This window comes from Scophthalmus maximus, chromosome 18, assembly GCF_022379125.1.
Source record: "Scophthalmus maximus strain ysfricsl-2021 chromosome 18, ASM2237912v1, whole genome shotgun sequence".
Classification (NCBI taxonomy): domain Eukaryota; kingdom Metazoa; phylum Chordata; class Actinopteri; order Pleuronectiformes; family Scophthalmidae; genus Scophthalmus; species Scophthalmus maximus.
In genome coordinates, this window is record NC_061532.1 from 4996849 (window position 1) to 5011468 (window position 14620).

Consider the following 14620-nt stretch of genomic DNA (forward strand, 5'->3'; position numbering starts at 1 on the left):
TTTTAGAAATATGGTATTTCCCTTGCAGACAAAGATGCTTTATGTGGTTGTCAGCCATTGGGAAGATAAAAATAAAATTAGACGTATATTCACGGGAAATAAAATTGATTTGCTAAAGCAACAAATCAAGAAAAAACAAATGTGGACATCTTTAAGAGTAAGTCTGGTTCTAAAAAAGAGTTGTATTCTGTATTATATATTAAAGTTTTCACAAAATGCGTGTGGTGGGTTGAGACTCATCAGTTGCCTTAAATTGAACTCATGTACATGCATTGTAAAAGCAAAAAACTTCCACAGGACTCTGGTGTTTTAAAAAAAAAGGGTTAAACATAAATATTTATTCCACAGCTGGAAACATCTTGAGTTCTTATGGGAATATTCAAAACCAAGTCTTCCTCATCAGGAAAGTGTATTACGGTAAGAAAACGGTGTGGCTTGCTGAAATAGAAGTATTTACTGATGGCCTATACATGAGCGACCACTGCACTATCAGTGACACGACAAACGTATGCTGTAAATCTATGTCTTGCTCAATCCAATAACATACCACACAGCTCATAATTGTGTATGATAAACGGGTGCCGAGCTATAAGCTACAATATAATGTAGGCCTACACTTTACGCTGCCATTTAACTGTGACATTTTTCTACCGAATCGGTCTACATGGATCTTGCCCGAGTTTCCGATTTGGAATCCCGACTTGAAGAATTCCATTGCGTTTTTCCGAGTCGGGCAGGTTTTTTTCCCCCGGTGTTCCGAGTACAATGGAACACAGCATAGTTAGCCTCAAAGCAATTAACCAATTAACTTCAAAGCCATGCAGAGAGCTATTTGTGTTAAAGCGACAGTAACATGCTCACTTATCGTAACAGAAACTTCAGATATTGCTGCCTTTAACAATATAATGTTCCTAAACGACATCAATTGAAATGAATTGTCACCAGCTGACCTTTTTAACAAATCGCCATGAACTTAGTGAAGGAAATTGCATTTTCAAGCTCCAATTAAAGTACTACACAAGATTTAAACTGCACTTATTTCAACGAAACATGCGGAGTGTAACTTGGCTCCCACCGTGGGCTTCAAGGACAATTTGCCCTATGATATATCCCACTATGCATTTTGTTACAGTTAAAGACAGTCAAAAAAGCTAGCTGTTGGGAAAGTTTGGTGACTTTAGCCTACGTTAGCCTATTAGTCAACTCCCTGTGTTCTCCAATGTGAGACTACTTTTTACAAAATGTGCATTATATCCTAATTAGTCTACGTGGATTTGTATTTCTTACATTCATTGTGCTTAATGATATTGTGCATTACGGTATACCTCATTGTCCTTGGTACAACGCTTCCAAATTAAACTATTAAATGCCCCACCCCTTCCCATTACATGTATTCATTTGAAACATGGGCTAAGTAATATCCTGCGTGGGTTTATTTTTCGACCGGAGTGCGTTCTCCTCAATAATCCGCCCCTCTCCCTCCGCGAGCAGCCCCTCTCCCTTGGGGCGAGCAGCAGCGACAGATGGGCCGACGACGACGACGACGCGCTACATAACCACGCTGCGGTGCACTCTGGGTAATTACGGGGGAGGACGTCACCCGCCTCCTGCCGCTCCTCCCCCTCCCCCACCGCTCAGACTCCGCACAGCTCTTCTTCTGCCGGCGGAACATTGCTCGGACAGCGGGTGCCGTTTGGCGCAGTATTGAGTTTCACCGGTGATAAAGGCGCGTCCAGTAATTTATTTATCGTTCGTATTTGTGCTCGTTTTTATTTAACATAGTTTCCCCGTCGACCATCCACGATGAGCTCAATCAACGTGAAGAAGCTGAAAGTCAACGAGCTGAAGGACGAGCTGAAAAAGCGCGATCTGTCGGACAAGGGGCTGAAGGCCGAGCTGATGGACCGCCTGCAGGCCGCGCTGGACGAGGAGGCCCTGGCCGGGAACTCCCCGCTGGACCAGGAGGCCGCGTCGGACGAGGGTCTCGGCCAGGCCGCCGACCAGGAGTGCATGGGAGAGGAGGAGGAGGGCGAGGGCCCGGTAGAAGAAAGCATGGAGGCCAACGAAGATGATGAGGAGGAGGAGGAGGAAGAAGAAGAGGAGGAGGTGGCGGCGGCGGCGGCAGCGGAGGAGACGACGACGGAGGCGGCGGCGGCGGAGGAGGAAAACGAGCCAGAGAACGGAGGCGACGGGGACGCCGTCGCCGAGGACGACGAAATGGGTGAAGGGGATGAGGACGGGGGCGACGACGACGACGAGATGGACCCCATGCTCAAGGGAGACGTGGACGACATGGAGAAAATAGAGGCAGATGACGGTGAGCCCGGGGACCAGGCTGCTGAGGGTGAGTCGTCCGAATTGAGTGGATGTATATTTTTTAAATCTGTGATTGGCCGGCTGGACTATGGCTGGCTGTCGGTGTTTCTGCTATCACGTTAGCGTTAATGCTACCGCGGGGAGGGGGCTACATTCGAATGCGTTGAAATACAACAGGGCGTCCATGTTAAGCTAGTTAGCCCGACCTCGCGAGGCTAGCTTGAACCGGTTAGCCGATCAACGGACTTAACGTTAGCGTCGGCTTCGGTTGAAGAGCTAACGTTACTCGGCCAAACGAAAATTAATTTGAGCGTTTTTATTGTACACCCGTGCGCGTCGTTAGCGACCATTACTCGTGCATGGGAGTGGCAAAGTAGGCAAATGGTCTTTTTTTTAAGTCTGGCTTTTCCTTTCGCTTGGTTAGCGTGTTAGCTTGCCAGCTAACGTCATCTCTTTGTGTCTTGTGGTGCGGTGCTAGCTAGCTCGTCGTCCGCTCCGCTAGCATCGACGGTTCCCGTATTGACGTTCGGAGACACGGCGGGATCGGGGGAGGCAGGGCCTCGGAAATCACCGACTGTAAAAAAAAAAAAAAGTCTACGCGAGAACGGCACAACGCGACGGTGAAATGTGCACCCTGCGTCGTCGTTAAATGATCTCGAGCTCGGAGAAGACACGTGCGTAGCCCCGAAGTCAAATAAAGATTAAAGTCAAATTTTGTACACATGTCGACGATGCTTCATGGCTCGTGTAAAAGCTGTGCAGGGAGATGGGACAGGCGCCGAATTAGCTTGTTTAGCTAGCACGTGGTTGGGTTAGTTCTGCCCTTGGTTCGAATATAAAGTGTTAGTTATCGTGTTGGGTCAGCATAGGAAAAATTAATTTACGACCATTAGAAGTGATCCAGGGTTAGATATGGGGGATGGGCTAAGTAGGTTCCCATAGTTCCTTGCATGATGCATCTGTCCCAGACAATAGACTTGACCTCCTTGGTGCTATAGAATGAATGAAAACAGTATATATTTACGCCCTTCATTACAGGGTTGATGTCCCTTTACTTTGCAGAGACTTGTTTTTTTTTCCAGCCCCAGCAAATACTGTTCACACTGTTCATTTGGACCAGCCTACATTTTAATTTACTATCTGGTCATTAGAGCTGTTACAATTGATGCAATATGATTGTATTGTTTTAAGTGTAAAACATTTTGAGGTGTAACCTCTTAATCTTTTAATCTTGATGATTATGGTCGACATATTGTAATTAATGAACGGGCTTCGTGGGGCCAGAACCCCACTGCCAGTCCGACCTCTCTCACTCAAAAAGGAGCACCTCATTCTATATCTTTGTTCTATTTTCAAAGGGGATGCGGACAAAGACACGAATGCTGATCAGAAGAATAAGAAGGGTGTTAAGAGACGCCGGGAGGAACATGGAAGGGGCTACTTTGAATTTATTGAAGAGAACAAATACAGCTGGTAAGGATGGGACAGAGCAAAAATGGCCTTCAGCATCCCTGAAGCGCCATCCAGAGCTTTGTTGAACTGTATTGGCTTTAAGTGCCAATGCACATATAACTAGCAAGAGGAAGAACCCTCATTTATAACTTTGATACTATTTATTAATCTAACATTTCACACACATGTTTTGAGGGTCATTCCTGAGTACTCAAAGAGCCTTACCATTTACCCTTTACAGTGCCCACTCACATTGTGTCTTTAATGGACTGCATTCTGTAGCAGAAGTGCATCTATCAAGTCTCTGTGAACTCTCACATCTGCTCCTTCTGCCACATATTGTTTTTGGAAAAGCCCATTGTGTCCTCAAGGTGAATCAAGGCTGCTCACAGAGAACCCAGAGGAAAGTAGCAGATGTGCACATTTGAATGGAGGCCCGACGGGGAGGGAGGAATAGCTCAGAGGTGTGGGAGGAGGGGTCCACTGCAGCAAGGTAGCACACAAGGATGTAGCAAAATTGAGTGTTTGGAACTTTCCAAGAAGGAGCTCGCTATCGACCGTCCATCGTTTTACTTCGCACTGGTCTTTTGTTTTTATCTTTGTTTTGTTTTTTGTTTTTCACTAGTTGTATGACTTCAATATGCTATTTCTGTCTCATGTATCATGTCTTGCGTGTGTGTTTATCAGGATGTGACAGTATGGGTGTGTGTGTTTGCCAGGCTCTTTTCTCCCCCTGCACAGGGGACATCATGCATGGTGAGCGTGTGTGTGTGTGTGTGTGTGTGGGTGTGTGTGTGTATATATATATGTGTGTGTGTGTGTGTGTGTGCATACATGTACCAACTTATTGGTCAGTGTTGAGTTTCCATTGCGCTGTTGACGTACTGTACCATTCACGGCAAGAGGATGGAATCACCTTTGGAAGAACTTTTTTTTTTTTACATTTTTGGAAACGTCTCGCCAGTGTTCAGGATGCCACATTTAATGGAATACATTATTTTTGCATACATATTTTTCCCCCCTTCTTTCCTATCGGGTATCACTTTTTGCAAGGGTCCATTCATTTCTAATTAGGTCCAGTTTTTCTTCCCCTCCCATGGCCAAAAGTGTCCCCCCCCCCCCCCCATAACATTGTTGTGCTTTGATCTACCCCATGTGAAATGAGCTCGTACCGGGCGTCCACCTGCCCGCAGAGCAGCAGCCAATGTACGGCCCGCAGACGGGCGGCACTGACCATGTGCTCCAACTCAGACCGTGTGTTTTCCAGAGCCACTATAACTCTACCTGCTGCAGCCATTTTTACACTACTCACTTAAATGTGTTGGGGTTTGTTTTTTTTGAAGTTACTCCAGAGGACTTAAGTCATTGCTTAATTTACAATGGAACAATGGTGAATAGTCATAGAAATGTAATCCCAAGTGCAAAATTTTGAAATATCTTTAGTTCTCTGTGCAATGTGACCGCTCAGAGCATCAGAGCAGGGTTTAAACTTGTATTTCAGAGTTACATAGTTATAGAGGACAGCGTGAGCTTGTTGTGACCTTTTCATTTGGAATTTCACACATGGGAAGTTAAATATAACTACACTCACTATTGCTGTGACTGACCCCAGAGCAATCCTGGAGAGTAGACCGTAAACACACTGATCTTTAAAATCAAAGCAGAAACTCCCCTTTATCACCCTTACCAGTCCCAAAATGCAGAGGTTCTTTCGTTCTATGTATCTTTCACATTTTAGATTTCGCTGGATTCTGCAAGGTAAGTGTTGTCTGCCACGGCCCACATTACAGCCGACTTATACACAAAGTTTTGGAGACTCGTTTGCCCATTTTACCATTTCTATTTTGTGTTGTCCCCCCCAGTCTTTTTCCACTTCTTTCCCCCCAATTAGTTTAAGGAAGTGATACCCAAGACATCTAAATGCTCCATGCAGCCACAGTGACACGTGAATCCTCTGACTGCTTGGTGTCTCTTTTCAGGGCTTCATTTAAGTCTCCTGTGCCGCCTCTGGAGGAGGAAGATGAGGAGTTTGATGACACCAAAGTCGTCCTGGATACCTGTAAGTTAATTGTATTCTGAGGTCCACAGCGGTTTTTGAAAAAGACTAAGATGACAGTTAAGGAACATTAACCACAATTCACTTAAGTCACTTTCAGAGACTTATTTGTATGGATACACATAGTTGAGTGTATTTTTTTCTTCTTTCTTGTGCACCAGACAACTGTGACCTGCACTTTAAAGTGTCGCGGGACCGTTATAGTGCATCATCTCTCACCATGGAGAGTTTTGCTTACCTCTGGTCCGGAGGTAAGGCCACCTATGGTGTGAACAAAGGCAAAGCCTGCTTCGAGATGAAGGTAGGTCAACGACACTGGCGTATTCTGCACTTAAAATGAATTGCCCTTCCCTTGTGTGGAATGTTGAATTTGATGCCAACATTTGACTAGATGACCTTATACATTGTGTGCTCACCCGTTTTCCTTCATGTCAACAGATTACAGAGAAAATTCCCGTGAAGCACATTTCCAGCAAGAACATGGAGATCCACGACGTGCAGGTTGGCTGGTCCCTGTCTACTGGCACACTGCTCTTGGGTCAGTATCTTTATACTTTAGCTGTGAACATATTGTACCGTTAGCTGTGTCACTCAGGTATTCGGTATCAGTGGAATGAAGTGGCCAACAATAACTTTCCAGTCACCCGTGGCAATGTTAGTTCAATTTATTGCCAGAAAACTAGAGCACGAGATACTTCAATTTTGGAAAGATTAATTGCATCGTTTGCTCTTATGCAAGATCGTGAATGTTTTATGAATCGAAAACATGGACTAAAAACACTGCACTGGATTTAATATGTATTTGCGTGAAGGTCAGACAAATGATATCCAATAGAAACTGCAGCTGCTGGGATCCTCTGAGAAACTCTGTCCAGAAAGGGGTCCCCCTGGTGGTTTGTACGCAGCACCACATGTTAATGTAAAATGGCTCCAGCTCCGGCCGCATCATAGTAATGGTGGCTAGTCTAGTGCCAACCACGGATGATTCACACAGTTATAGAGGCACGGCATCTTAATGGAGAAAAATATCATGTCAGCTCTTACGCTGTAGTGTATTTGTTGATTTAATATGTTCTTCCATTAATGTGCAGGTGAGGAGCAGCATTCGTACGCCTACTCTGGGAAAGGCAAGAAGACCACCAACTGTGTGACAGAGGACTTTGGAGAGACTTACGAGGAGAACGATGTCATCTGCTGCCTTATTGTAAGACATCACTCTTATCATGAACTTATTTCTCTCAATAGCCAAACCAAGATTAGGATCAAATGTCTCAAAGAATGTAAAGATGCGATTAAATTAAGTTATTATTCTCTGCAGAATACGTAGTTCCCAAGTTGAATGTACATCTGGATGGGCATATTTATTCTTGTTTTAAATGAAGTTTAATTTGAAAGCATTGATTCTCACAAGTTTTGTCATTCTATAACTTGTTAATAATCAAAGAACAACTCTTGATTTCTCATCCTCTACTCAGGACTTTGAGGGCGACGAGGTGGCAATGTCCTTCGCCAAGAACGGCGGGGATCCTGTCGAGGCATTTAACATCAAAGTGGACACTCTGAACGGCGAGGCCCTCTTCCCCCACGTCATCTGCCACAACTGTGCCGTGGAGTTCAACTTTGGACAGATGGAGACTCCGTACTTCCCCCAGCCCCAGGGCTACACCTTCCTGCAGCAGATCCCCGTCGACGAGCGTGTCCGGGGCCTCAAGGGGCCACAGACAAAGGCAGACTGCGAGGTGAGCAAAGACGGAGATATCACAGATCTATTTCTTTAATTATTCAAGCACCGAAGATTTTTTTTTTTTATACCAGTGCTAAATCAATACTTTTAAAACAGCACCGGTACCTAAACAGTGACAGAACTGATCCTTTATTTTTTTTATTGCTAAGGAAAATTGGAACTTGAAATTTAACACTAACTGTTTACAGTTGAAAGTATACTTAATTATACAAATTTCTGTTCTTTGGTCACTTTCAAGTTAACCCCTTTTCTTTTCCTCCGTTCTGTAGATCGTAGTGATGGTGGGTCTGCCAGGCTCAGGGAAGACAACATGGGTGCAGAATCACGTCCAGGAGAACCCTGGGAAATACTACATCCTTGGCAGTGACACAATTGTGGACAAGATGATGGTCAGTACTTGAAAATAGCTCAGTTGAAAGACTTGTTGTAGTTTTGGTAAGAAAACAGTTGTGTAACTTATTCTCTCTCATCCAATACAGATCAACAGCCTAAAGCGCCAGTCGAAGGACATTACCAAACTGACCGCCATCTCCCAGCGAGCGCCACTGTTCTTGGGCAAGTTCATCGAGATTGCTGCCCGCAAGAAGAGAAACTATATCCTGGATCATGTAAGTGGTTTTCTGAAGAACTGGAGCGATGCCCGTACTTACTACACGACCAACTGCAAAATCGAATATTGTAAATCGCATTGTGATTGAGGATCTTTCTCCGCTTTCCAGACCAACCTCTCTGCCCCTGGCCAGAAGAGGAAGATGTGTCTGTTTGCAGGCTTCCAGCGTAAGGCTGTGGTGGTCTGCCCCTCCGACGACGACTTCAAGCAGAGAGTCCAGAAGAAGGTCGAGGGTGATGGCAAAGAAGTGCCTGAGCACGCTCTTCTCAAAATGAAAGGTAAAAACAGATGCTTTGTGGTATACACAGGGTACACGTACTACTGTTTAATACTGTATAGTTAAAATCTGTCATTATTCTTTCCTAATCTGTTTTGTTTTTTCCACTGTTACAGGCTTCTACTCCCTGCCCGAAGAAGGCGAGAGCTTCAGCGAGGTCATCTATGCCGAGATGCAGAAAGAGGAGTCCGCCAAGCTGCTGGAACAATACAAGGAGGAAAGCAAGACCGCTCTGCCCGCTGAAAAGAAACCCAACCAGGGCAGCACCACTCCCAAAAGAGGTGGCGGTCTGCGTGGCGGCGGCCGGGGGGGCAAAAACCAGTTTGGTCGCGGCAGTGGACCTGGACAGAGAGGCGGCGGCCGTGGAGGTTTCCAGAACAGAGGGAACTTTAGAGGAGGTAAAAAAAAAATCTTTAAATAATTTTCAATAAGTAGGCCGTATTGTTAATTAATTGCAAACGCATTCATCCCAACTTGTGCTCCTCTGCTCCGTCCGCAGCTCCTGGTCCCCGTGGTGGCTACAACCGCCCACCCCGAGGCTTCCTGCCTCCCCCAGCCTTCAGGGGAGGATTCCCCAACCGTGGAAACTTCAACAGGGGCGGCGGCCCCATCCACAGCCTGGGCGGATCCCCCCGGGGCGGCCCGATGAGGGGCAACATGGGCCCCAGAGGAGGACCCATGAGCCGAGGCGGCCCAATGAACAGAGGGAACATGAGCAGAGGAGGAGGAGGAGGAGGAGGTGGCGGCGGCAGCGGCATGAGCCGCGGTGGAAACAGGGGACATCCCAACCAGGTGGGTTTGATTAAAAAAATATTTGTATATCATTTTATTCACACTTGTGATTTGCATTGAGAATAAGTTTGAGTTGTTTTTAATATCTAAAAATGGGTTTTAACCAGCCATTAAATTTTTATAATGGTAATTTCCTCCTCCCTCTCTCCAGTTTCAGCAGAGAGGTGGTAACCGTGGCAACTATGGCAACAAGAATGGCAACTTTGGCAACAACAGGAACAGCGGCAACTTTGGCGGCAACAGGAACGGCATGGACAAGGCCCAGGCCTTCAACCAGAGCTGGCAGCAAGGGGTCAGTATTTCTGCACTGAGGAAACAGCCTCTACTTTCCTCCCACTGGGCTTTAAAGCTTTGATATAGAGTTTTGTTAATGTCCCTAAAAGTCGAATCCCCTTATTTTATTTTCACAAATAAAACTGTTCAGACCCACTAAATGCTTTCCCCACAAACAAAAGTGTAATTGGGACCAAGCTGGGTTATTGAAGAACAAGAAATGTCTGTACTCACAAAAATGTAATCTGATTGAGAACCTCCATAAGGTCTTGTATTAGTAGCTCCATTTAAAAATCACATAATACCAGCGCCAAGCACTTTTCACATCTTCCAGTTTTATTTTTATTCTGTGATTTATTGGGTCGATTTGCAGCTGAACAGCTTGTGAATGAAATTATTTCTAGCAGGCCACTCTTAAATTTCAGGCTACATCCATACTGCAACGTTTTTGTTTTAAAATTGAAACTATCAGTGTATTTAATACATTTTGCCTTCACCGCTGGCGGTCAAGTTGTGATTGCGTCATTTTTTTCAAGTTTTCAAAATTTTCAGCAGCGTTTCCAAATGCTTCGAACTCCGTAGTAGTGTGGACGGCAGAGTTAAACATGGCAGCAGTGATGCGTTTTAAAACTAAACCGTAGTCATGAGGATGTAGCCTTACAGTTTTCTTAAATACTGCAACAGTGACCAGTTTCGTCCCTGCTCGTTACATCATTGAATATTAACAAATAGTAACTTTGACTATAGTTGATCTCAGGAAAAATTGAATACTGAGTTTAGAACACGTTCATCTGTCTCATTTACACAAAGTGAACTGTGTGTGTGTGTGTGTGTGTGTGTGTGTGTGTGTGTGTGTGTGTGTGTGTGTGTGTGTGTGTGTGTGTGTGTGTGTGTGTGTGTGTGTGTGTGTGTGTGTGTGTGTGTGTGTGTGTGTGTGTGTGTGTGTGTGTGTGTGTGTGTGTGTGTGTGTGTGTGTGTGTGTGTGTGTGTGTGTGTGTGTGTTTCTCTCTGTTCAGTTCTGGAACCAGAAGCCGTGGAGTCAGCAGTACCAGCCTGGATATTACTAAGACACTTGTTCTAACGGACTGATGGCCGACACGGAGACCCCACCTCTTGCCACGGAACATCCCTCCACCTCGCCGTCTGAACTTTATTTTTTATTTTTATCATCATTAATTTTTTTCTTATCCTACACCCCCCCACTGTTATTAATCTAAAAGTGACTACCGAGACTAAAGAGATATGGAGCAACAACATTCCACATCAGAGAGGAGAGTGATCGAAGCTTTATATATACACATATATACATATTTATATATATATATATAAATACACATATACATTGTGGGTTCAGTCTCTCCTTCAGTCATGCTATATTTTTGCTTTTCCTTTGGTGTATATTTCATTTATCTTTTTCACCACTTTTAACTGGCGTGCTTTTAAAAGAAACATGCATTATCAGGAACAGGAAACATTTTGCCCGCCCAGCAGATATTAAGCAAGATTTTTTTTGTTGTTGTTGTTGTTTTTTCTTCAGGGTCGTGCATTTTATCTGTGCTGTGATTCATTTTTAGTTTTTTGCTCTCCTTTTTTTATTACAAATTGTAAATATATTTTTTTTGTTTTCCATAGTTTGTATGAGAAGTTTAAGAAATGGTTATGATGGAAAAGGAATCTTAGCCTCTTGGCAGGAGGCACGGTAGCCAAGTATGTTGTTTGACTGTACATGTCGAGAGAGTCCACTGTCAAACAGTCGAACTGAAGCAGCAGATTAATTCCAGTAACGTTTTTTTGTCTTTTGTTCCCACTATCAAACCTGTAACCTAAACTCCGTAGACCTACAATAAACGACTCGTTGGCTTTTTTACATTCTCCCTGGCTTATGACTTTTGATTCAGATCAAAGGTGTGTAAAAGACCTTTGAGTGGGCGATGGGGAGTTTGCTACTTCAAACGATAAGGACACCCGCCCCTTGTCAGGCTGCAATTCACCCCTCATTAATGAAGTGGTTCAGTCCCGAGTGTCCCGTCTTTGATACGTCATCTCCAGTCTTAAAACTAATCTAATGCACATTGTTTTGGCAAATTTTTTTGCCTGAGCCATTTTAAGGATATGGGTAAGCCATTTTTTTAATATACTACACTTAAATTTTCATTTATTTTTTTATTTATATTCAAATTGTGGCACTGGCTAGGCTCGATTATTTTGAAAAGTTCTAGTTCCTAGAATTTAGCAGTGGTTCTTTTAGTGCAGTAGACTTCTGAAAAACATTTAGCTTTGACTTGTCCTATTTAAAAAAAGAACACCATTCTTTTACTGTTGTTTTTTTGGCATGCATGTATATTTTTAATGATTTATATTATTACAAAATTCTGCTGAGGCTGGTTCAGCACAAAGTGGTCGGAAAGAGTTGGGAGGGGGGGTTGCTCATTTTCACCAGCAAACCTAAAAGGGCTACACAGCGTCACACAAACACACACAACCAACAGCTCATAAAAGCCTTTGGTCAGCTGCAGGAAACCGGAGCAGAGAGGAGGAGACACTTTCCCAATTCAAAAAAGGCGTTACTGCGCTGTTTTCGAAGCACTCTATAGAATCCGTCGTGGTGACTGTGGGGCCCAGCAATAACGGCAGCTCATTCAAAAGGCTTGTGGTGTTTTCCTGGCGGGCGGCTCACAGTTTGTGTTGCGGCGCCGGGACGACGTCAGAGCTGGGGGGAAAAAAATGGGATGATTACAGTTGATCAGAAAGAAATTTCGCCAGTCCATTGTTTTTAGTTTTTAAACTGCCCTTGTTGATATTTAATAAACATGTACATACTTCGCCACTATTTCAACCATGCACGAATGTTCATGAATTAATCGACTTAATTGAGTAATAAATGTATTGTGATCTTAAGAAAAGTGTTAGTTTACCAGAGTAACTGCCGTGTGATGAATTGTTGACTCTTAACTAAATGTCTGGGCCGGTGTGCGCCCCTCCTGTTTTTAAAATTGTACTGGACAAAGAGATCCAGCAGAATGCGAGCTTTTGATTTTACAGTGTATTCTATGAAACAACGGACACTATAGTATTTTTTATCGCTTTTATGTTGCAGGTTGTATATCAGGTTTTTTTATTATTAAAAAAACTGCAAAAGATTTTTTTGAGATTTGTCGTCTTCTTTTTATCCGACAGATTTTGATATTTGTGATTTTTAAACAATTTGGGGATTGTATTTCACGTTTTTTTTTTTGGGACTCAACTCTATTAAAAGTTAAAGAAGCTGGTACGTTGTGGCTTTGTGATTTTGTTGCAGTGGAAGTCCAGTGTTGGTGATTTCAAAGTAGATTTAATGTGGCTTTTACTGCCCCCTCACCAATGTCCCTACTAAACCTTTCTCTGCTTCAATTCATCAGCATGGAATTTGGCACAGGGAATGTTCCGATGTCCTTTGGATTCTGGCTTCATCTGCATTATTACATAGGGGGTATTGACTCTCTTCTTTTAGGCGAACATGAAATCTTTCATTCATGTTGTGTGCTGTCTTCATTTACTCTGACCCAGTAACATCTACATGTCATTTTCGAGCAGGGACGTGCGGTATATAGAGTTAAAAGCCAGAGTGAAAACTGATCTGAATTCCAAACATAGAAAACAAAATAGCTGTTAGTGTTCACCCCCCTCCCCTCCCTCCATTTCTTCCCACTCCGATTCTTGGGCTCATTGTCCTGCTGGAAAACGAATCTCCTGAATGACAGAGCTCTTGCAGACTGCGCCAAGTTCTTTCCCCATATGTGGCTCTATACCTCTGCTTCATGCTGCTGCCACCACCAGGCCTAACAGACGGGACGGCGTGCATGCGTGCGTGCGTGTGCCATGGCCTCAGGGACGTATGGTGGTGTCAGATCGACTATTTCAACAAATGGAGTGTGAAGAACTGTAAACATTACATTGCCACGATGTTAACATTGTCCCTGAGTATGTTAACATGCTGTGGATAAGTATCCTCATTGAGCCACCAGCAAGTTCCCAGAATGCACTTGGCCGACTCAGTGCTGGGTCTGCACAGACAGTCCCTCTCCACTGCCAGCCTCTGAGAGCTGTCATAAATCTTTCGGCCTCCTGCCTCAGTAGTCTCCTTGCGTGTTTTTATTTTAATTTTTTTGGAGGACGGCCAACCCTGAATAACCCGAAGAAGGACACCTTGAGGCGTGATCATCAGTCACCCTTTTTTTTTGCAGAGTTGCTTGTAATTCAGTGTAGTGCAGTGTCTGTCTTCATGTGGTGGAGGTCTCACCCAGGGGTGGAGCACAAAATTCTGGGGCCTATACTGAAGCAGACTCTGTGGGGCCCCCCTCCACCACCACCACCCGAACCCACAAGCACTTAACTGAGAGAGGTTTGCTCAGAGCATCAACATTATTTTCTTCATGTTTATTTAAGTATTGCCGAGGATTTAGACAATGCAAAAAAATATGAACCTCCACGATTTTTTTGAAATACGTAGTTCGGTCACTCAACTGATGTATTCAGCCATCGGAAACCCCTTGATCGCCATTTAACTACTTCTTCCACTTCGATTTAATGTGGTAAAACTGTAAAACAAGACAACTTACATGGGGGGGTGATATTTTTTGATAGGCACTGTGTAGTTTTAGTAACAGAGCACAGTGTATGACTTATTTGTCGTCTTAACAGAGTTCCCTCTGCTCTCTTGCCTCCTGGTGCTGCTGGTGCTGCATGATGGGAATCCACTTCCCCTGCCAGACAGACAGACAAGACAGCTGCTTGTCTTTGGCAGGGCGGCGCGTTTGCCTATACATCAGCAGCATATTCGTGAATGACAAGACCCCCCACTCGGACGGCAAACAGTGCATTAGGTATTGGCCCCCCGATTACCAACGTTTGGGGCCGGTCTAAGCCGTGACGTAAACACACGAGGGGCTCATTCGGGCCCCCCAATGTTGAATTGACCTCGCGTTTCCCCGCATGGGGCCACGTCGCTCCTTCCCCACTGCAAATAAAGCATCCGCGGGGAGGTCTCCGGCCCGTCATTGTCGGTGGCCGTGTGCCCTCAGTGTTACAAGTGTTATAAGTCATTAGGCAAATTGTTTGCTC

The 14620-nt window shown here is 44.4% G+C and overlaps 1 protein-coding gene across 1 annotated transcript; it reads left to right on the forward strand.

Moving 5' to 3' along the window:
* Nucleotides 1–1614: 1614 nt before the first annotated feature.
* On the forward strand, nucleotides 1615–11392 carry hnrnpub (heterogeneous nuclear ribonucleoprotein Ub). The gene is made up of 14 exons (XM_035617590.2): nucleotides 1615–2344; nucleotides 3675–3789; nucleotides 5748–5827; nucleotides 5986–6125; nucleotides 6263–6362; nucleotides 6916–7028; nucleotides 7300–7563; nucleotides 7838–7957; nucleotides 8048–8176; nucleotides 8288–8456; nucleotides 8572–8853; nucleotides 8955–9247; nucleotides 9399–9539; nucleotides 10537–11392. Exons 1-14 carry the CDS (start codon nucleotides 1804–1806, stop codon nucleotides 10585–10587), a joined length of 2538 nt encoding a protein of 845 aa, XP_035473483.2. The 5' UTR covers nucleotides 1615–1803; the 3' UTR covers nucleotides 10588–11392.
* Nucleotides 11393–14620: the final 3228 nt, after the last annotated feature.

Coding starts and splice junctions, on each gene's coding strand:
- hnrnpub (XM_035617590.2), top strand. CDS start 1,804: ATGAGCTCAATCAACGTGAAGAAGCTGAAAGTCAACGAGCTGAAGGAC. Junction 8,457..8,571: donor CGCTCTTCTCAAAATGAAAG/GTAAAAACAGAT, acceptor CCACTGTTACAG/GCTTCTACTCCCTGCCCGAA. Junction 8,854..8,954: donor CAGAGGGAACTTTAGAGGAG/GTAAAAAAAAAA, acceptor CTCCGTCCGCAG/CTCCTGGTCCCCGTGGTGGC.